This window comes from Heterodontus francisci, chromosome 18, assembly GCF_036365525.1.
Source record: "Heterodontus francisci isolate sHetFra1 chromosome 18, sHetFra1.hap1, whole genome shotgun sequence".
Lineage (NCBI taxonomy): Eukaryota > Metazoa > Chordata > Chondrichthyes > Heterodontiformes > Heterodontidae > Heterodontus > Heterodontus francisci.
The window spans coordinates 71,956,311-71,980,414 of NC_090388.1; the positions used below are offsets into that span (position 1 = coordinate 71,956,311).

The 24,104-nt window shown below is 42.6% G+C and overlaps 1 protein-coding gene across 1 annotated transcript in view; it reads left to right on the top strand.

Annotated features, from left to right (window-relative positions):
• The window catches only part of zcrb1 (zinc finger CCHC-type and RNA binding motif 1), a 48,899-nt gene extending 25,115 nt beyond the window's left edge, over positions 1-23,784 (top strand). The window contains exons 4-8 of the mRNA XM_068050978.1: positions 9,835-9,863; positions 19,955-20,066; positions 20,180-20,287; positions 23,566-23,675; positions 23,748-23,784. Coding sequence (XP_067907079.1) covers positions 9,835-9,863; positions 19,955-20,066; positions 20,180-20,287; positions 23,566-23,675; positions 23,748-23,769 — 381 coding nt within the window. The 3' untranslated portion in view covers positions 23,770-23,784. The remainder of the gene's footprint in view (positions 1-9,834; positions 9,864-19,954; positions 20,067-20,179; positions 20,288-23,565; positions 23,676-23,747) is intronic.
• Positions 23,785-24,104: the final 320 nt, after the last annotated feature.

The window sequence follows — 24,104 nt, forward strand, 5'->3', positions numbered from 1 at the left end:
GAGCAGGGGGGAGTGTTGAAATGGCAAACAACCGGAAGCTTGGGGTCCTGCTTGCGGACTGAGCGGAGGTGTTCTGCAAAGCGGTCACCCAGTCTGCATTTGGTCTCCCCAGTGTGGAGGAGACCACATTGTGAGCAGCAAATACAGTATACTACATTGAAAGAAGTACAAGTAAATCACTGCTTCGCCTGAAAGGAGTGTTTGGAGCCTAGGATAGTGAGGAGAGAGGAGGTAAATGGGCAAGTATTACACCTCATGCGTTTGCAGGGGAAGGTGCCGTGGGAAGGGGACGAGGTGGTGGGGGTAATGGAGGAGTGGACCAGGGTGTCACGAAGGGAACGATCCCTTCGGAATGCTGACGAGGGAAGGAAGAGGAAGATGCATTTGATAGTGGCATCACGCTGGAGGTGGCGGAAATGGTGGAGGATGATCCTTTGGATATGGAGGCTGATGGGGTGGAAAGTGAGGACATGGGGAACCCTGTTGCAGTTTTGGGAGGGAGGGGTAGAGGTGGGGGAAATGGCCGGACACGGTTGAGGGCCCTGTCAACCACAGTGGAGGGGATCCTCGGTTGAGCAAAAAGGAAGACATATCAGAAGTGCTGTCATGGAAGGTGGCATCATCAGAGCAGATGCATCGGAGACAGAGAAACTGGGAGAATGGAATGGAGTCCTTACAGGAGGCAGGGTGTGAAGAAGTGTAGTCGAGGTAGCTGTGGGAGTCGGTGGGCTTATAATGGATAGTAGTAGACAGCCTATCCCCAGCGATGGAGACAGAGAAGTCAAGGAAGGGAAGTATCGGAGATGGACCATGTAAAGGTGAGAGAAGGGTGGAAATTGGAAGCAAAGCTGATAAAGTTTTTTCCAGTTCGGAGCGCGAAATGGCACCGATACAGTCTTGAATGTACTGGAAAAAGAATTGGGGGAGGGGGCCTGAGTAGGACTGGAACAAGGAATGTTTGACGTTTCCCACAAAAAGAGAGGCATAACCAGGACCCATGCAGGTACCCATAGCAACACCTTTTACTTGAAGGAAGTGAGTGGAGTTGAAGGAGAAGTTGTTCAATGTGAGAACAAGTTCAGCCAGGTGGAGGAGGGTGGTGGTGGATGGGGACTGGTTGGGCCTCTGTTCAAGGAAGAAGCGGAGAGCCCTCAAACCGTCCTGGTGGGGGATGGAGGTGTAGAGAGATTGGACGTCTTTAGTGAGGAGGCGGTTAGGGCCAGGAAACTGGAAATTGTCAAAATGATGTAGGGCGTCAGAAGAGTCACGGATGTAGGTGGGAAGAGACTGGACCAGCAGAGAAAAGATAGAGTCAAGATAGGAAGAAATGAGTTCAGTGGGGCAGCAACAGGCTGACACAATGGGTCTGCCGGGACAGTCTTGTTTGTGGATTTTGGGAAGGAGGGAGAAGCGGGCTGCCCAGGGTTGTGGGTCTATACGGTTGGAAGCTGTAGAGGGAAGATCTCCAGAGGAGATGAGGTTAGTGACAGTCCTGTGGACGGTAGCTCGATGTTCAGTCGTGGGGTCATGGTCCAGAGGGAGGTAGGAAGAAGTGTCTGAGAGTTGGCATTGAATCTCTGCAAGGTAGAGGTCGGTACGCCATACAATAACAGCACCATCCTTGTCTGCAGGTTTGATAACCATATCGGGGTTAGACCTGAGAGAACGGAGTTCCTCAAGTTCAGAGGGGGGACAGGTTAGAGTGAGTGAGTGAGGGGGGCAGAGAAATTGAGATGACCAATGTCTCGCCGACAGTTTTGAATGAAAAGGTCAAGAGCGGGTAAGAGGCCAGGGGGAGGGGTCCAAGTAGAGGGAGAATGCTGGAGACGGACGAATGAGTCTACTGATCGGGTTTTGCCTGGTGTTGCTCCTGGCATGCACTCCTGCACTGTTCATTGAACCAGGGTTGGTCTCCTGGCTTGATGATGATAGAGTGGGGAACATGCTGGGCCATGAGGTTACAGATTGTCGTTGAATACAATTCTGCTGCTGATGGCCCGCAGCGCCTCATGGATGCCCAATTTTGAGTTGCTAGATCTGTTTGAAATCTATCCCATTTAGCACGGTAGTGCCACACATGATGATGGGTATCTTCAATGTGAAGACGGGACTTTGTCTCCACAAGGACTGTGCGATGGCACCCCCTACCAATGCTGTCATGGACAGATGCATCTGCAACAGGTAGATTGATGAGGGCAAGGTCAAGTAAGGTTTTTCCTTCTTGGTTCCCTCACCACTTGCTGCAGACCCAGTCTAGAAACTGTGTCCTTTAGGACTCGGCCAGCTCAGTCAGTAGTGGTGCTACCGAGACACTGTCAATGATGGACATTGAGGCCTCTACCCAAAGTACATTCTGTGCCCTTGCTACCGTCAGTGCTGCTTCCAATTGATGTTCAACATGGAGAAGCAATGATTCATCAGCTGAGGGGGGGCAGGTGGGGATAATCAGCTGAAATTTGCCATGCCCATATTTGACCTGATGCCATGAGACTTCCCTGGGTCCATAGTCAATGTTGAGGACTCCGAGGGCAACTTGCTCCTGATTGTCTACCACTGTGTCACTGCCTCTGGTGGGTCTGTCCTGCAGGTGGGATAGGACGTACCCAGGGATGGTGATTGTGGTGTCTGGGACATTGTCTGCAAAGTATGATTCCGTGAGTGTGACTATGTCAGACTGTTGCTTGATTAGTCTGTGGGACAGCTCTCCCAATTTTGGCATAAGCCCCCAGATGTTAGTAAGGAAGACTTGCAGGGTCGACAGGGCTGGGTTTGCTGTTGTCGTTAAATCCTGGCTACCCCACCAGAACCCGACGAGACCCGACTGCGTGTGTCGGGTTCAGGTCGGGTCTATATTCCAAGTCCAGCGTTCGGGCTCGGGTCAGGTCGGGCTGGACTGAGCTGCTTCTGGGAAGTCACGGGGTCAGGCTTACCCATAATTCCCCACAACTCCATCTGCTGCTGGAATGGATGAACGATAGTCGGGTCGGGCGCGAAAAGAAATTAAAGGGCTCGGGCCCAGGTCAGGTTTTAATTTAATACCCGAGCCAGGCTTTAGTTGTCGTTTCCAGTGCCGAGGTCAATGCCGGGTGGTCCGTCCTGTTTCATTCCTTTTCGTAGACTTTGTAGCAGTTAGATACAACTGAGTGGCTTGCTAGGCTATTTCAGAGGGCATTTAAGAGTCAACCGCATTGCTGTGTGTCTCGAGTCACATATAGGCCAGACCAGATAAGGACGGCAGATTTCCTTCCCTCAAGGACATTAGTGAACCAGATGGGTTTTTACAAAATTGACACTGGTTTCATGGTCGCCACTAGACTAGCTTTTAATTCCAACTTTATTAATTGAATTCAAATTCTGCTGTGGTGGGATTTGAACCCATGTCCCCAGAGCTTGGGCTGTGGGTTACTGGTCCAGTGACATTACCCCTATGTCACCGCCAAATTTCTGGTCATCCAGTACTGGATGTCAGGTAAGCAGTCTGATAATTTAGCAACAGTGGAGGAGTCGAGAGGTGGTGGTGAAATAGAGCTGGGTATCGTCAGTATACATCTGAAAACTAACACTGTGCTTTTGCTTGATGTCGCGGAGGGGCAGCGTGTAAATGAGAAATAGGAGGGGGCCAAGAATAGATCCTTGGGAGACACCAGAGGTAACTGTGTGGGAGCAGGAAGAGAAGCCATTTCAAGTGATTCTCTAGCTCCAATTAGATTGATAAGAATGTAACCAGGTGCGAGCAGTTGCACCCAACTGGGTGACAGTGGAGAGGCATTGGAAGATAATGGTGTGGTGAACCAGGTTAAAGGCTGCGGACAGATCGAAAAGGACGAGGAGGGAAAGTTTTCCTTTGTCGCAGTCACATAGGATGTCATTTGTGACTTTGATAAGAGCTGTTTCGGTACTATGGTAGGAACAGAAATCTGATTGGAGGGATTAAAACATGGAGTTCCGGGAAAGATGGGAACAGATTTAGGAGATGACAACACGTTCAAGGACTTTGGTGAGAAAAGGGAGGTTGGAGACGCGACAGAAGTTTGCAAGAACAGTGGGTCAAGGGTTGTTTTTTTTTGAGGAGGGATGATGATGGTAGATTTAAAGGAGAGAGTTATTGATGTGTCTGTTCCATTTGATCTTACTGTTGATGACTTCCATCACTTCATTGAGGTATTGAGAGCAGGCTAATAGGGGGTAATTGACTGAGTTAGATTTGTTCAATTAATGTTGTCAATAGAACATAGCTAAATAAGGAGGAGTATATAGGTTCGACTGGACTGAGATGGCCTTAGTGGTCTGACATAATTCCTAGGTCATTGCCAATGAGTCTGTGTTTTATTCTTTTTACTTAACTGTGTAGCAGTAGTTTTACAACTGAGTGCCTTACTGGAGGACATGAATAGTTAACTACGCAGTCTGGGACAGGAGACACACAGGCCAAACCAGGTAAGGGTAGCAGGCTGTTCCTTGGAGAACAAATGAATCAGTTGCGTTTTTGTGTGGAGCGTGCACATTTTCAGATGAGTAGCAAAAACTGGAGGGTAAGCCACTCCTATGATATTGTATTTCTCCAGTGATGACTGACAAAGGCATGAGGGCAAATCACTTGCTCATACTGCAAGTGAAACCCTATGTGGTAGAGAACATAAAGGAAAATATTTCACAAAATAGGGAGGATGTAAGATCAACAAAGCTGAACATCCTTCACAAGCAATTCTTTCTGTAATTGCATAAAATCATTTCATTTGAACATGAGTTTTCTGGGTTTCAAAGCTTCTTAGCAAGTTAATAGAAAGGTAAATGTTATAGAACTGACATGATCAAGCTCAGTGTGTAGGAAAGCAGCTGTGATTTTGAGACAAAATTGAATTTAGAGATGTTAAATTTAGTTTGTTTTGAAAATGGTATTGGAAAAATTGAGATTCTATATTTCTGATGGTTTGTGTAGAAGTGTCTTATTTTACAAGTGATCCATCAGATCGCAGAAGGAAATCACTGTTGCTGTCCTACACTTGTAGGCTTTCCTAGCATATTGGTACCAATCTGTTTTAAGGGTTGATTCATGACCCCAAATACCTATCGTACACCAGTGACAGTCATGTAAGCCATCAGCACTAACCATACACAACTCTGAATACAGCTCAATACACTCACTTCCTGCACGACCCAAGTTTGAAAGGACAAAATCAGAAACTGGATTGTTAGATGTTTTTCACCATTCAAGTGGATATCTAGCTATATTTAAAAAGCTAGTACCTACACATGTTCCTTATTAACTTCTTTCCATTACGGATTCCTATGTTCACATTTCTATTGGAAGCTACCTGTGATGTCATTCTGTAATTAAACCCTCCCCCAGTGGTGGTGCTCCAGTGCTGCCACTGTTGGGGAAGTGTCATTGTTTTAGCTTTTTTCATTGTAATTATGAACATAGGACTTTATAATATAAATATAAAAATAAGATCCTGTTCCAATTATTTCCTACCCTGTGTAATTCTTCACCTAAAGAATTGATCTTGACTCCCCATGTGAAATGCACGCCACAGGAGATTGACTATTACTAGCAGTATAAGTCAACACCCCTTTCACTGAACTCTTTGTGGTAACAGGTTTGGTTCATGTTTCCTTGCGTCTGTTTCCTCTTGTGCAATTTGATTCCTGCAATGCAATCATTTTCTTTAATGTGAATTCTTCACCTGCTCCTCATACATACATAAATAGGATCAAGAACTGCTGCATTGGAGAGTGTCATCTTCAAGTACAAGGAAATAACTGTGGAAACATGAATGTAATTTTTTTTTTACCCTCCAATTTTCAGCCTTCCATTTCTAAACACCGATTCATGATGGGGTTGGGGGTGCAGTGGTCAGCTACAACCCAGGGGTAGCGCTCTTGCCTCTGAGTCAGAAGATTATGGATTCAAGTTCCACGCTAGAGACTTGAATACAAAATCTAGATTGACTGTCAGTGTTGTGTGGCACTGCCACTGTGCAAAGTGGGATAGATTTCAGGCAGATCTAGTAATACAAAACTGGGCATCCATGAGGCACTGTGGGCCATCAGCAGCAGCAGAAGTGTACTCAACCACAATCTGTAACTTCATGACCCAGCATATTCCCCACTCTACCAGTAGCATCAAACCAGCCCTGGTTCAATGAAGAATGCAGTAGGGCATGCCAGGAACAGCACCAGGCATACTTCAAAATGAGGTGTCAACCTGGTGAAGCTACAACCCAGGACTACTTGTGTACCAAACTGCGTAAGCAGCATGCGATAGACAGAGATAAGCGATCCCATAACCACTGGATTAGATCTAAGCTCTGCAGTCCTGTCACATCCAGCCATGAATGGTGGTGGACAATTAAACAACTAACTGGAGGAGGAGGCTCCACAAATATCCTAATTTTCAACAATGAGGGGGAGCCCAGCATATCAGTGCGAAAGATAAGGATGAAGTATTTGCAATCCTCTTCAGCCAGAAGTACTGAGTTGATGATCCATCTTGGCCTCCTCCTGAAGTCCCCAGCATCACAGATACCAGACTTCAGCCAATTCGATTCACTCTGCGTGATATGAAGAAACGACTAAAGACACTGGATACTGCAAAGGCTATGGGCCCTGACGATGTTCCGGCAACAGTACTGAAGACCTGTGCGCCAGAACATGCCGCACCCCTAGCCAAGCTGTTCCAGTACAGCTACAACACTGGCATCTACCCAGCAATGTGGAAAATTGCCCAGGTATGTCCTGTACACAAAATTCAGGGCAAGTCCAACCCGGCCAATTACCGCCCCAAAAGTCTGCTCTCAATCATCAGTAAAGTGATGGAACATGTCATCAACAATGCTATCAAGCGGCACTTGCTTAACGATAACCTGCTCAGTGACGCTCAGTCTGGGTTCCGCCAGGGCCACTCGACTCCTGACGTCATTACAGCCTTGGTTCAAACATGGACAAAAGAGCTGAACTCAAACAGTGAGTTGTGAGTGACTGCCCTTGACATCAAGGCAGCATTTGACCAAGTATGGCATCAAGGAGCCCTAACAGAACTGAAGTCAGTGGGAATCGGGGGGAAGACTCTCCACTGGTTGGAATCATACCTAGCGCAAAGGAAGATGGTTGTGGTTGTTGGAGGTCAATCATCTGAGCTCTGGGACATCACTGCAGGAGTTCCTCAGGGCAGTATCCTAGGCCCAACCATCTTCAGCTACTTCATCAATGACCTTCCTTCATTCATAAGGTCAGAAATTGGGATGTTTGCTGATTGCACAATGTTCAGCACCATTAGCAACTCCTCATACTGAAACAGTCCGTGTAGAAATATAGCAAGACCTGGACAATATCCAGGCTTGGGCTGATAAGTGGCAAGTAACATTCATGCAACACAAGTGCCAGGCAATGACCATCTCCAACAAGAGAGAATCTAACCATCTCCCCTTGACATTCAATGGCGTTACAATGGCTGAATTCCCCACTATCAATATCTTGGGGGTTACCATTGACCAGAAATTGAACTGGAGTAGTCATATTAATACTATGGCTACAATAGCAGGTCAGAAGCTTGGAATCCTGCAGCGAGTAACTCCCCTCCTGACTCCCCAAAGCCTGTCCACCATCTACAAGGCACATGTCAGGAGTGCGATAGAAATCTCTCCACTTGCCTGGATGGGTGCAGTTCCTACAACACTCAAGAAACTCGACACCATCCAGGACAAAGCAGCCCACTTGATTGGCACCCCATCCACCACCTTCAACATTCACTCCCTCCACCACTGATGCACAGTGGCAGCAGTGTGTACCATCTACAGGATGCACTGCAGCAACGCATCAAGGCTCCTTAGACAGCACCTTCCAAAGCCGTGGCCTCTACCAACTCGAAGGACAAGGGCAGCAAATGCATGGGAACACCACCACCTGCAAGTTCTCCTCCAAGTCACACACCATCCTGACTTGGAACTATATCGCTGTTCCTTCACTGTCGCTAGGTCAAAATCCTGGAACTCCCTTCCTAACAGCAATGTGGGTGTACCTACCTCACATGGACTGCAGCAGTTCAAGAAGGCAGCTCACCACCACCAAGGGCAATTGGAGATGGGCAATAAATGCAGACCTAGCCAGCGAATCCCACATCCCATGAATTAATTTTTTTTAAAAAAGTTACATGCAGTATTGTTGAAGTTCTGCAGTGTCATCTTTCGGATAAATCATTAAACTTAAGACCATGTCTACTCTCTCGGGTGGACATAAAAGATCCCCGGCAAGATTTTGTAGAAAGAGCAGGGGAGTTCTTCCCTGTGACCTGCCCAATATTTATCCCTCAATTAAGATCACTAAAATAGTTCCCCATCACATTACTGCATGTACGAGCTTTCTGTGTGCAAATTAGCAACTGTGTTTTCTACATTACAGCAGTGACTACACTTCATTACTACTTCATTGGCTGTGAAGTGCTTTGGGACATCCAGAGGTTGTGAAAGGCACTACATAAATGCAAGTTTTTTTTTGAAGCATCACCTGACTTCTGGAGGCTATGGAGGTTCTGGAGGTTTTCATCACTTAAAAGCCTAGATAGTTTGTGTTGGTGGATTATTCAGCCATAGGAGGTATCGGAGCAAGCTCAAACTTATCCTGACCCAATGTTTCTGCATGTTTGCTTGCTAATGAAGGGGAGGGTCATTAGACAATGATGAGAAGGAATAATGTCTGAGTTTTTTAGCATTCTTCCTCACAAGCTTGAGTCAGTGAAACTAACTGCATCACTTGGTCCGCACCTTCTGAAATATGCCAACTCAGAACTGACCTGATGAGTCATTTTGTACAGGCTGCGATTTGAATGTTGAGCCATTTCTCTTCGGTTACTTAAAACTAGTCTTCGTCCTAGACCAGAAGCTGGGATGGGTCTGGGCCGAACTGAAGCTATTAATATTGGAACATAACATAAGAAATAGGAGGTGGAGTAGGTCATTTGGCCCTATGGGTCTGTTCCACCATTCAAGAAGGTCATTGCTGATCTACCTCAACTCCACTTTCCTGCACTATGTCCATGTCCATTAATTCCCTTAGTACCTAAAAAAAAAATCTATTGACCTCTGTCTTGAAAATACTCAATGACTGTGAATCCACAATCCTTTGAGTGACCCAATTTTGTACCACTTAAATCTGAATAAACTGCACTAACATAAAGTAGAAAAACTACAGCCCAGGAACCTTTGGAAAGCTACTAGATGATTAACAGCTACGTGACCTACAACATCTGAGTTCCCTCCACTTCGTCCACTGTGCAATATAATTATAAACAATTTGTAAATGGCCGTTCCCTTATTCTGAGATTTGGTTTGCAGAATAGGTATCAGATTTATCTGAGTCGCTTTATATGAATTCTATGGCTGTTTATAAAGTTATTAAGGTTATCACTTAGGGGTTTAGTACCTTGTTTAATTTCCTTCATAACTTTACAACAAGCCAAAAGATTCACGTAAGGGAATTGAACAGCTGTGCTCAGTTGTTATTGTGCACGTTCATAGATTTGTGCAAAGTTGCTTATCCTAGTTCTATACAGAGATGAGAATAACTAACAGTTACAGTTACTCCCCAGTCCAATGCACAAGAATAATGGATACTGTGTCTGTTTACCAAGCTACTGAATAGACAACCACTTTAAAATACAATTAAAACTGTTGTGTTTGTGGAGTGTAAGTTGCAACTAGGTCTAAAACTTGGCTTTTGCACCAGCAAAAATTGCTGTTAATTCATCATGAGTAACTTTATAATTGGAGATTTGAATAATTGCACAACTTTTTAATTTCATTCCAAGTATACTAATTTGACCATTCTTCCTTTCAGATTTTTTCCAAGTATGGCACAGTTGTCAAGTAAGTAAAACATAACTTATGTTGTTTGAAATTGTTCTGTTATAAATTTCTGGTATTTACTGGGGGGAAAAAAGCCATTTTTAAAAAAAATTAACCTGACTAAAATTTATACGGTCGTGTTTGTTAAAACAATATACTAAATTGTGATAAGTAATGAAACAATATTTATGTTGCATGTTCTTAAAAATTGTGAACTTGGTATTGACATTCAGAAAACCTGTTGCTCTGGTACTTTTGAAATGAAATAAATATGGTAACATATTTCCTCAAAATAAAGTTTGCCAGCTAAAGACGGTAATCCAATATTTGAAATAAAAACAGAAAGTGCTGGAAATACTAAGGTCTGGCAAAGTTAACATTTCAGGTCAGTGACATTTCATCAGAACTGGTAAAGGTTAGAAAAAAAATTAGGTTTTAAGCAAATGAAGGGGAGGGGTGGGGGAGAGAGAAAAAGAGGTGTTTGATAGGGCAGAGGGCAAGAGAGATTAAATAATAAAGCTGCCCTGGGACAAAGGCAAAGAGTGTGTTAATGCTTGTGGTGAACTTGCCACACGCAAGTGAGTATAGAAATAGAAGGATAAATCAGATTAACACGTGGCTGGAAAGATGATGAAGGAGGGAGGGCTTCAGATTCCTGGGACATTGGGACTGGCTCTGAGGGAGACGGGACCTGTATAGGCCGGATGGGTTGAATCTGAACAGAGCCGTGACTGAGTTCATTGCGGGACATTTTGCTAGTGCTGTTGGGGAGGATTTAAACTAGTTTGTCGGGGGGATGGGGACCTGAGGATAGACTCAGCTGGGACAAAATCAGAAATTAAAATGGAAGGCGGAAACTTAATGGATGAGTCTGGAAGACAGAGGAAACGAGGGTTAGAAAATTTTAAAAAAAGAGTTTGGCAGTGCTCAAGGGTATCTATATTTCAATGCAAAGAGTATAGCAAATAAAGCAGATGTGCTGAGGGCACAGATAGACCCGTGGCAGTATGATATCATAACTATTACAGAAACGTGGCTTAAGGAGGGATAGGAATGGCAGCTCAGTGTTCCTGGTTGCCGGGTTTTCAAACGCGATATGGAACGGGATAAGAAAGGAGAGCGAGTGGCAATTGTGGTCAAGGAAACTATTACAACTGTGAGGAGGGATGATGTGTTGGAAGGTTCGTCAAATGAGGCCATATAAATTGAGCTAAGGAACAAAAAAGGGGCAATCGCACTGTTGGGAGTGTACTATAGACCACCAAGCAGTCAGAAGAGCAGATATGTTGGCAAATCTCTAAAAATGCAAGAACAATAGGGCAGTAATAGGGGATTTTAATTACCCCAATATTAACTGGGATAGTTTTAGAGTGAAAGGAATTGAGGGAGCAGAATTCATGAGGTGCATTCTGGAGAACTTTTTTGCCCATTATGTAGCAAGTCCAACAAGAGAGGGTGCTGTTTTAGACTTCATTTTAGGAAATGAAGATGGGCAGGTGGAAGGAGTGGCAGTGGGAGAGTATTTTGGTGGTAGTGATCATAATTCAGTCAGTTTTAACATAATTATGGAAAAGGACAGAGTTAGAGTTCTCAATTGGGGCAAGGCCAATTTTACTAAACTGATGAGTGATTTAGCGAAAGTGGACTGGAAACAGCTACTTGAAGGTAAACCAGTGCCAGAACAGTGGAAGGCATTCAAGGGGTTCAGGGTAAACGTGTTTCTACAAAGAAAAAGGGCGAGGAGGCCAAATCTAGAGCCCCATGGATGTCCAGGAGCCTGCAGGGTAAGATAAGGCGGAAAAGGAAAGCTTATGTCCGACACCGAGAACTCAATACTGCAGAAAGCTGAGAGGAGTATAGAAAGTGGAGGGGTGAAATCAAAAAGGAAATTAGGAAAGCAAAGAGAAGGCATGAAAGAATATTGGCAAGCAAACTCAAAGTGTACCCAAAGTTGTTTTATCAATACATTAAGAGTAAGAGGATAACTAAGGAGAGAGTAGGGCCCATAAAAGACCAAAAAGGTAACCTTTGTGTAGGAGCGGAAGACTTTGGTGTGGTTCTTAATGAATACTTTACATCTGTCTACACAAAAGAGGGGGATGATGCAGATTTTGTAGTTGAGGAGGAGGAGTGTGAAGTTTTTTAGATTTAGATTAGAGATACAGCACTGAAACAGACCCTTCGGCCCACCGAGTCTGTGCCGAACATCAACCACCCATTTATACTAATCCTACACTAATCCCATATTCCTACCAAACATCCCCACCTATCCCTATATTTCCCTACCACCTACCTATACTAGTGACAATTTATAATGGCCAATTTACCTATCAACCTGCAAGTCTTTTGGCTTGTGGGAGGAAACCGGAGCACCCGGAGAAAACCCACGCAGACACAGGGAGAACTTGCAAACTCCACACAGGCAGTACCCGGAATCGAACCCGGGTCCCTGGAGCTGTGAGGCTGCGGTGCTAACCACTGCGCCACTGTGCCGCCCTGCATATGTGATAAACTTGGGGAGAGAGGAAGTATTAGTGGGATTAGCATCCTTGAAAGTTGATAAATCACCAGGGCCAGATGAAATGTATCCTAGGCTGTTAAAAGAAGCAAGAGAGGGTCTGACCATCATTTTCAAGTCCTCACTGGATACAGATTTGGTGACGGAGGTTTGAAGGATTGCTAAAGTTGTACCTCTGTTCAAAAAGGGAATGAAGGGTAGACCAAATAATTACAGGCCAGTCAGTCTAACCTCAGTAGTGGGCAGATTAGTGGAACCTATTCTGAGAGACAGGATAAATTGTCACTTAGAAGGGCATAGGTTAATCAAGGATAGTCAGCATTGATTTGTTAAGGGAAGATCTTGTTTGACCAACTTGATCGAATTTTTTGAAGAAGTAACAAGGAAGATAGATGAGGGTAGTGCAGTTGATGTGGTCTACATAGATTTTGGCAAAGCTTTTGACAAGGTCCCACATGGCAGAATGGTTAAAAAAAATAAAATCCCACAGGATCCAGGGAATGCAGCAAGGTAGATACAAAATTGGCTCAGTGGCAGGAAACAAAGGGTAATTGTTGACGACTTTTAGCAACTGGAGGGCTGTTTCCAGTGGCGCTCCACAGGGCTCAGTCCTGGGTCCCCTGCTTTACATGGTGTATGTTAACGCTTTGGACAAAAACGTAGGGGCCATGATCAAGAAGCTTGCAGAAAGATCAAAGATTGGCCATGTGGTAGATTGCGAGGAGGATAGCTGTAGGCTGCAGAAAGATATTGATCTAGTCAGATGGGCAGAAAAGTGGCAAATGGAATTCAATCTGGAGAAGTGTGAGGTGATGCATTTGGGGAGGTCAAACAAGGCAAAGGAACACACGACTAATGGGAAAATACTGAGAAGTGTAGAGGAAGTAAGGGACCTTGGAGTGAATGTCCACAGATCCCTGAAGGTAACAGGACAGGTCGATAAGGTAGTTAAGAAGGCACATGGAATCCTTTTATTAGCGGAGGTATAGAATATAAGAGCCGGGAGGTTATGATGGAACTGTATAACTCATTGGTTAGGCCACAAACTTGAGTACTGTGTGCAGTTCTGGTCACCTCATTACAGAAAGGATGTAATTGCTTGAGAGATGGTACAGAGGAGATTTACAAGGATGTTGCCAGGATCTGATTGAAATGCACAAAATTTAGAGGGGCCTGGATAGAGTGGAGGTGAAGGGTCTATTGACCTTAGCAGAGAGGTCAGTGACGAGGGGACATAGATTTCAAGTGATAGGTAGAACAATTAGAGGAGAGATAAGGAAAAACTTTTTCACTCAGAGGATGGTGATGGTCTGGAACTCACTGCCTGAAAGGGTAGTTGAGGCAGAGACCCTCAGCTCATTCAAAAGGAATCTGGATATGCACCTCAAGTGCCGTAAGCTGCAGGGGTACAGACGGAAAGTCGGACTCGTATAGGTGGATCGTTTTTCGGCTGGCACAGACACAATGTGCCAAATGGCCTGTTTCTGTGCCTTAAACTTTCTATGATAAGAGGTTATCATGTATACCATACACAGTATTAATCAGCTCAAAAGCACTTGTAGCATAACTTTCAGTTCCTTTTTAAGCATCACATTCCAACATTATACAGTGCTAATGAAATTCTACAGTACTGCACAAGATCTCCAAGCCAGTAAAATCAGCTGATTTGAATGTGCAGAAAATCGCACTAGCACAAAGGATACCCTAAATTCCGACGTTCCAAGTTGTGTAGTACAACTTGCAAAAGCGTTATTGCTTTCAGCGCTGATTGTGATAAATATATGGCCCAAGATGATTATTCTAAATTAGAGTTTCTCTACTGTTAAATGTGCTCTCCTCCTTTGAACAGATTTACCATATGTTTTCAGCACTGAATCATTCGAAGCCAAATTTTAGTTTAGTTTAGAGATACAGCACTGAAACAGGCCCTTCGGCCCACCGAGTCTGTGCCGACCATCAACCACCCATTTGTACTAATCCTACACTAATCCCATATTCCTACCACATCCACATCCACACCTGTCCCTATATATTTCCCTACCACCTACCTATACTAGGTGCAATTTATAATGGCCAATTAACCTATCAACCTGCAAGTCTTTGGCATGTGGGAGGAAACCGGAGCACCCGGAGGAAACCCACGCAGACACAGGGAGAACTTGCAAACTCCGCACAGGCAGTACCCAGAATCGAACCCGGGTCGCTGGAGCTGTGAGGCTGCGGTGCTAACCACTGCGCCAATGTGCCGCCCACATTAGTTCTGTAGCTAATTTCTGGTGGCTAGATTCCCCTTAATTATATTGTACATACACTGACTACAAAGTCATATTCTTGGCCTTCCAAAAATATCAGGGGATGGTATGTACAGGCTAGCAATGATACCAGGTCATTGTTGACCAGTATATAGCTGGCAGATGTTTACCATTTTAGCTGGGATAGTTTTATGACAAGTGGTAATTGAACATTTGGTAAAAGGAAATTGGTAATTTCATGCAGCTGGAATACGTGGGCTCTGTAAGCAGGCAATGGAATCATTTCTTGAGGTGGTCGCAGTGCCTTCTAAGGGATGTATGCCATTTTGTTTTTATTGCAAAACTGCCTGTGAAGTAGGTGGAACATAATATTGACGAATTTGTTGCCTAACTTGCCTGGATTAGTATCAAAATCACAAAGTAATAGCTGGGGTACAATTTTAATGAGCAAGTTGGACAGGAAGCAAGGTACCAAATTGAACCTGATACATTTTAGAGCTTGGATTTACTTAATTGATGTTCCAACTGATGTAATACAACTAGATGGAAGGAGAATATCTACTGCTCCTTCATTGGGATATTATTTTGCATTGCTCGGGTAGACTGAGTTTTCGCCCGAGGAAGCAGACTAACAAAAAGAGAAAAAATTCCATGTTCAGGGCTTGTAAGACAAACTGCTAAGACAGCCTTTAGGCAGTCAGGTCCAGCAAGGCTATGCGAAGTTTAAATGCAGAAGAGTAGTGAGAAGTTAGTTTATTTAAGTCAAGCAAGGTCATCCAATAATGTGGGTAAACATAGTGCATTTATTCATTTGTAATGTTACACAAAGGCAAGTTGCGCTGATTTTTAAATGAAGTGAATCTGACTAACGGTTTCTCAGCAGCTCAGGCCGTATTTGCGGAGAGGGAAACAGTTAACCTTTCAGGTCAACGACCTTTAATCAGAAGTGGAAGAAGTTAGAGATGTAATGCATTTAAACAAGGGCAGAAGCAGGGAAAGAAGGGGAGATGAGGAAAGAACCAACAGAGAGGTCTATGATTGAGTGGCAGGCAGGAGAGATTAACTGACAAAAGGGATAGCGGTGCAAGGCAAAAGTAGATGGTGATGGGACAAGGGAAGAAATAAAAAATGGGTGTAGATGATGTGTAAATGGAAAAAGCAGAATCATCCCCAACAGCTGCTGTTCAAAAATAAGATTAAAAAATACACGAGAAACAAAAAGCAAATAAAAATGAGAGTAGTTGTTATGACGTGAAATGGTTCAACTCACTGTCGAGTCCAGAAGACTGTAAAGTATTCAATCAAAGATGAGGTGCTGTTCCTTGAATTTCTGTTGCGATTCATTGAAACGGTGTTGGAGGCCAAGGTCAGAGTGGGATTAGGAGAATTAAGTTAACAGACTTTCCGCCCAATCACAAACCTTTTTTTGTTCTCTCCACCGCACCCCAACCACCAGCACCTTTCCCTGTTACTGTACTTGCTTAAATCTTTAACTTTTTCTCATTCTGACAAAAGGTCACTTCTTTGATCAAGCATTTTGTCATGATTTCTATTATCTCCTTTGAATCAGCAGCAAATTTTGTTTGTTGGTGCCGATGAAATGCCTTGGATAATTTTCCATACTAAAGATGTTATGTAAACACAAGATGTTAATTTCTATGTGGCCTTGTCTCACCAATTGTTTTCTTCATCCATCTTTATAAAGTTTCGAGAAGTACAGATATTCAGTTTGGATGTCAAGGGAATAATCTGATACATCCCTTGGGTTGTGCTATCTTATGAGTAGATATTGGATAGTTTGAGGCATGATGATCCACTTACGGGAGTCACTGACACCACTGAACCCAAGAAGGTATCTACGGCACGGCGCACCAAATTTGTAACAAAGCCATATATTAGTACATCAGTTTATTTTTTCCATTTTGCCACAGTTCATTAAAGTTTGATATCAGGAACAGGATTTTAGTCAATTTTGCAGCTGCTCTAGTTCCTAAAATGTAACTATGGTGTGAGGTTTTGTGGATTGGAGTAATCTATGCTGAAATGCCTTTATCTAAATATAGTTGTTTGGTAGTACAGAACTTGAGTATTGCTGAAAATAGAGAAATTTTGAAGAAGCTTTTCTTACGCACATCAGGACAATTTGCAAGATTACCAATATAAGGGAAACAAATTTATACGGTGTGAGAAGAGAGTATTGATTGGTTGGCGAGTGGACTCTGGTAGAAGCGTTGCCATGGAGAATGCACCAGTTTATGGTGACTGTTAACTGCCAAACATTGTTTGAAATTTAAACCAGGCTTGACTCTAGTCAAGGCATTGCCCTGAGGAATGAACCAGCGAATGGCTGTCAGTTACTTTGTTTAGCTGAAACAGGTGCAATGTGTGTACATGTTCTTTCTGTCTGCGAAGAACAGGACCCTGCGTATTAATATATGTAGCTTCCAGTACGCACAAATGCGCCACGCTGTGAGCCCGACTGGCTATCTTAAATTGGTTGTCAGTGTAATTCTTAGCACACTGTGGATTATTTAGCAAATGTTGTCCAATTGTGGAATCACATCTAATGTTGGACACTGTTTTGAGTTTTGCAAGCACAGGCTGGTTGGGTACGGCCTGTCCCAAGAGGTTTTAAAATGAAAACTTTTCCTTATGTCATCCCTCATCTCTCAAGTGTCTCAAAAGTGCTTCACATACATTGAACTAACTTGAAGTGTTATGTGGGCAAATGCAGAAACCATTTTGCACATGGCATGGTTCCACAAGTAGCAATAGGTTACGATTCTTTGAAAATAGAATGCTAACCAGGATAACGAGGGAACTGTTTTCTTTTCATCAAATAGTATCATGAGATTCTAGCATTGACCTAAACCACTGGAATAGGCACTTAAAAGATGTTACTTTAGAGAGTGCAGCAATCTGTCAGTACTGCACAAGTGTCAGCCTAGAAGTCCTAGAGTGAAACTTCAACCCACAGTCTACTGACTCGGTCAAAAGTGCTTCCAGTTAAGTCAAGCTGATGCTTAATTTGCATTGAACATGAATTTATTGAGTAACAGATATGTTGCTAGGATTTCTACTTCCATCAATATAATAGCCTGCAACTTGTGGCGTTTTTGATGGCGCTGTCATTACTCCTCTGAATCTGACCGCAACGTCAGGATTTAGCGCAAGCATAGATTAATGCAGAAATCCTGAAGTTGCAGTCTGTCTTTTCTGCTCTGCCGTAGGCTGCGATGTGGACTACCACCCCCCTCACCCCACCCACCAACCAACCAACCCTTATAAATCCCACAGGGAATACAACCCTAGTTTGTGTAATCTCTCCCGCAATTTAAGCTTCAGAATCCAGATATCATTCTGGTAAAGCTTTGCTGCACGCTTTTCAAAGCCTGTATATCCTTCCCAAAGAGTGGTGCCCAAAACTACATGCAGTACTCCCAGGTGTGATCTAAGCAGGACTTTGTATAGCTGAAGCATGACTTCTACCCCCTTATATTCTAGTCCTCTAGATATAAAGGCCAACATTCCATTCGCCTTTTTGATTATTTTCTGTGCATGTTCATGACGTTTTAATCTATGTACCCTCTACCTAGGTAGTCTCTTTGAACTGCCATTGTTTCTAGGACGTGGAGGCTTTGGAGAGGGTACAGAGGATGTTTACCAGGATGTTGCCTGGTCTGGAGGGCATTAGCTATGAGGAGAGGTTGGATAAACTCAGATTGTTTTCACTGGAACGACGGAGGTGGAGGGGCGACATGAGAGGTTTACAAAGTTATGAGCGGCATGGACAGAGTGGATAGTCAGAAGCTTTTTCCCAGGGTGGAAGAGTCAGTTACGAGGGGACATAGGTTTAAGGTGCGAGGGGCAAAGTTTAGAGGGGATGTGCGAGGCAAGTTTTTTACACAGAGGGTGGTGAGTGCCTGGAACTTACTGCCAGGGGAGGTGGTGGAAGCAGATACGATAGCGACGTTTAAGAGACATCTTGACAAATACATGAATAGGAAGGGAATAGAGGGATATGGGCCCCGGAAGTGCAGAAGGTGTTAGTTTAGGCAGGCATCAAGATCGGCGCAGGCTTGGAGGGCCGAATGGCCTGTTCCTGTGCTGTACTGTTCTTTGTTTGTTCTTTTCACCATTTAGAAAGTACCCTATTCTGTTATTTTTAGGTCCAAAGTGGAAGACCTCACATCTGCTTATGTTTGAAATCTGTTGGCCACAGTTTTGCCCGTTCAATTAATCTATCAATATCTCTGTAATTTTATACTTCTATCTACATTGCTGACAATGCTGCCTGTCTTTGTGTCATTGGTAAATTTGGATATGTGTCTTTCTATACCATCAGCTAAGTTGGTAACATAGACAGTAAATAGCTGAGGCCCCGACACAGATTCTTGCGGAATCCTGCCCATTATCCCTACTTTCTGTCTCCTCCTGCTCAGCCGATTTCCCATTTCCCTGTTTAGAAGCCCTATTAAAAAGTTAAAATTTGCTCAATGAGGTGTAACAGGGTTTTTAACGCCATTCTGAACAATAATGGAACAACTCATTCGGCCTGAAAAAATTATTTTATATTTGTGGAATGTTGTTAAATGTCTCATTATGATTAATTACTAGATTTTTAATCAAGATTTTTAAAAATAATTAAACACGTTAAAGTTTATTTGTGATATTTCAGCTTCCACCTTAACCCCCATCTGTCTGATCCAGTTTATTTTGCTCTCGATCAAATCACTTTATAAAAAAATGTTTTAACTACTGCTTTTCATTTCCTGGTTGGGTCGTAAAAATTCTTTAATATGATTGACTGCTTGGAGAGCTTCATGGCATCACTGCAGCTTGACGCTGGGCATCCTCATGAAAGAACACGACAATCAAGAGAGAGTTAAAGTTCTCACCATAGCGATGACTAGATCTTTCAGCGAGGCTTTCTTCGAGGTCAGCGGTGACTGCAAAATCCAGGCCAATGTATATCATACTGTTTTATGCAGCCTTACTGGAGTTAGTAGTTATTAAGCTATCAATATTAAACTTTATGTCCAGCTATGTCACTTGTATTTGTATAGTTTTGTGAGAAATTGGTGCTTTTGTGTAACCAAGTACAACTGAAGAATGGATCTCAAATTGGCTGAAGTGCAGTCCCCAGAGATGCATTATGAGTAGAGTATTGAGTTTGGTTATATCATGCACGATATACCAGGTTAGGATCTCTCTGTCTTAGCTGGTAACATTATTTGCACTCTAAGTAAATTAATCACTTGTGTAGCCTCTGTGAAGAATGTTTATTGACTTTTTTTTAGCTTTTATTCAAATCTGCTGAGACTGTACCTGTTTGTTTGCAGAGTTACAGTATTGAGGGACAAAGATTCTAGAAAAAGCAAAGGTGTGGCATTTGTTCTGTTTCTGGATAGAGAATCAGCATATAACTGTACCAGGGCGCTGAACAACAAGCAAGTGAGCTAATCGCTTCTCAATTCCATTTTAATTTCATTTTCAACTGAATAAGAATTGCCTTGTCTTTGACATAATAACCTTTCAAATGATTCTGTTTTTCTTGTTAACTGCAGTTGTTTGGCAGAACAGTGAAGGCGAGTATTGCAGTTGACAACGGAAGAGCATCCGAATTCATCAGAAGGCGCAATTACACTGACAAATCCAGATGTTATGAATGTGGAGTGAGTACAAAACATTTAAATGAAAAACATGCAACAAGCACTAACCTAATTCTTTAGGTTTTACTGACATGACAGTACTACAAAAAATGGTTTCAGAAGAGGTGGTTCTGTGTTAAGTTATCCAAAACTTGATGAATTGACAGATCTGCTAGCATAAAATGAAACATCAAAAAGTTGGCATTGGAACCTTGGTAAAACATTCAGCATTCACCAGGCACAGACCTGGGGATTAAACACAAACCCCACTGTTAATCCCCACATCATACACAATCCAGATCCTCCCTGAAATTCACTCACTGCTGCAATGTGGGCTACACCATATATAGTGTACACTATGAATGCAATGTATGTCGATGTGCATCAACCAAGGATAATTACAGTCCAGAACTAAATTAAAGACACCCACAAAATTGAATCCATAGAAAGAAATTTGAAATTGCACAGCCTTCTGTTAGTTGGTTTTGAGACTTGGAGCATTATTATGGGGTATCATTTGTTATGAATGAGCCAGAACTTATTAACCAGGCTTATAATATCAACTGTTGAAACTTTGTTGTAAGTTGTGGAGGCTTATTCTCATTAACAAACGCAAAGTCCTTTGATACTCTAGGACAGGGTTGTCCACCCTTTTTGCGTGGGGAGCCACATTACAATTTTTGTCTTACATGGGGGGAGGGTGGGAAAGGTAAAGGCATTAAAAGTTTATCTGGCTATTTATCAAAACAACAAATGTGCATTTTTGTAAAGAAGCTTTAAATGAGAAGATTAATTTATTAACTTACTTTCTGTTCACTGTGTTGGGCTCCGGCATTTGGTTGCTTGCACAAAGTAGTCACTGGATGCCCGCACACTTGCTGTAGCATTCTGTCAGCAGTGATCTTGATCACAGTCTCTCCCTCTCTGTCTGTCTGTCTGTCTGTGTGTGTGTTGCTCTCGCTCTCTTTTTCCCTCTTTCTTTGCCTTCTACCTTCTCTCTCTCTTTCACTCTCTCAAACTTTGGGTGTTGTTTCATTGGCTGTGCAAGTGATCCTACAGATTTTGATGCCTTTTTTAAAAACAGATTCATATTACCTTAGGCTGCAGTAATTTCTTATTAGACCTTGAGAAGCTTGGGGAGGGTTGGAGTAGGAGAGAAATTACGGACAGGTCACCAAATGCCTGTTTTCAGGGAATTGCTAAAGTCTATAGTTGTGGATAGGCTGATTAAACACCTTAAATTTTCAGCATGGATGTATAAAGGGTATGTCATGTTTGACAAATCTGATATTTTTGAAGAGGTGATTAAGTAGTGGACAGGGCAATGTCTATGGATGTAATTTATATAGACTTCCAGAAGACATTTGATAAAGTCTCTCATAAGATTCTGTTAGCTAAAGTTGAAGCTCATGGAATTGAAGGCAAATTATTGACCTGGTTAGGAAATTGACTGAGCAGAAGGCGACAGAGTAGGGATAATGGGAAGACAGTCTAATTGGCAGGATGTGACTTGGTGTCCGCAAGGATCTGTGTTGTGGCCTCAACTGTTCGCTATTTACTGACTTAGATGATGGGATAGAAAGCCACGTATCTAAATTTAGTGATGATACAAAGATGGACAACATTGTAAGCAGTTTAGATGAAAGTATAAAATTACAGAGATGTTGACGGATCAAGTGAATGGACAAAACCGTGTCAAATGGATTTCAGTATAGAAATGTGTGAAGTCATCCACTTGGGATCTAAAAAGGATAGAACAGGGTACCTTCTAAATGGTGAAAAACTAGAAAATTGGTGGTTCAAAGAGATGTGGGGGTTCAGATACACTGATTATTTTCTGTATCTATCGATGATTTAATAATCAAAAGGCTAATGGAATGCTCACCTTTATATCTAGAGGAATAGAATAAAAGGTTGGGTGGGGTGGCGGGCAGTAGAAGTCATGCTTCAGCTATACAAAGCCTTGGTTACACAACGCCTTGGAGTACTGTGAACAGTTCTGGGCAACACACTTCAGGAAAGATATATTGACCTTGGAGGGATGCAGCATAGATTTACTAGAATGATACCTGGTTTCCAAAGGTTAAGCTACAAGGAGAAGTTAAACAACTTTTGTTTGTATTCCCTGGGATTTAGGCAGTTAAGGAGTGATTTGATTGAAGTTTTCAAGGTATTAATAGGAACAGATAGAATAGATTGGGAGAAATTATATATGCTAGTTGGGGAGTCTAGGATCAGTGAGCATAGTCTAGAAATTAGAGCCAGACCTTTCAGGAGTGAAATTAAGAAACACTTCTTCACGCAATTGGTGGTAGATGTTTGGAATCCCCTTCTGCAAATGGCAATTGTTGCTAGCTCAGTTGTTAATTTTAAAACTGAGATTGGTCGATTTTTGTTTAATACAAAGGTATGGGGCAAAGGTGGGTATGTGGAGTTAGGTCACAGATTGGCCATGATCTCATTGAATGGTGGAATGGGCTCAAGGGGCTAAATAACCTATTCGTGTTCCTACAGGTGGAATCATCTGACATAATGTTATTCAGCTCCACTGCAAGAAAAGCACCATTGAAAATTAGCATGATTGTCATTTGACAATGACATTTTCACAGTGGGATGATGCAATGTACTATTAAATGAATATATTCTTCACCCACATTTGGTCCATGGAAATGGATGGCATCTGTGAATATTCACATGGAAGAAATTTCATTCCTCCTTTTTGGCATCTCCTTCTATGCATTGCGCTTAATATCCTGCTTCAGTCCCTATGCTCCCTCCCTCTACCAAATAGTAGCATTATGTTAAAGCATCTTTGTACTGTAAATCATGGGCACAGAGTAACTGCATTCAGCTGCAGTTGTTGGATACAGCAAAAGTGGCAAATTTAACATGCATTTTACCAGTCATAATCTCAAATATCAGCAAAATGTTAGTCAAGACATGTGTTTATACGTAAATGTGCTGACATTGAAGAATAGTCTATAGTGGAGAACCAACCAATCTTTGATCCCATGGAAATGAGAGGTAATGTCAGAGCATATGAACTGACTTTTTTTCTTCAACTTGAGCATTGAGCAACAAAGTACCCAGCAGAAGATCAATCTGCTGGTAAATTAGTATGTCACACAGACTTATCGTTACATTTATGAGCAATCAATTTGTACAATCCCAATTTGGCAGTCAAAATGTAATTGTACTGCAGATCACCAGCATTCCGTTTAAGGTTCGAGAAAGCAATTTGCTTTATCTAAGTTGAGATTTTAATTACTGTATTAAAATGTGATCTTAATTTCTGAATACAGGATTATGGCCATTTGAGCTATGCTTGCCCAAAAAACATGCTTGGAGAGCGAGAACCCCCCAAAAAGAGAGAGAAAAAGAAAAAGAAAAAAATCAGTGAACCAGAAGAAATGTGCGTATAACACATTGTTAACCTATTCAAGTTTTTTTAAAAAGAGCTTTGATTTGAGTACATGTCTCAAAGGATGTTTCTACATTTCCAGTGAGGAGGAGGAGGAGGAGCAGGAGGAAACTGACGATGGTGAAGACCCTGCCCTCGATAGCTTGAGCCAAGCTATAGCTTTCCAGGTATGCAGTTCTGAGAAAATAAATTTATAATACCTATCCTTGAAAAAAAGTACAACTGATCATAAAGTAACTTTTACCTGATGACTGTAAATAATTTTTATTTCTTGGCAAATAATTTTACCATTCTGTTACTTTGCAAGCAAACCCTTGGGAGCGCTATCTTTCTCTGTCATTGCTTGGTATTGCAATTGAATTATACTTGATCACTGTGTTGAAGTCGCAGTATTGATTGGCTTAATGCTGTACTGCAAGC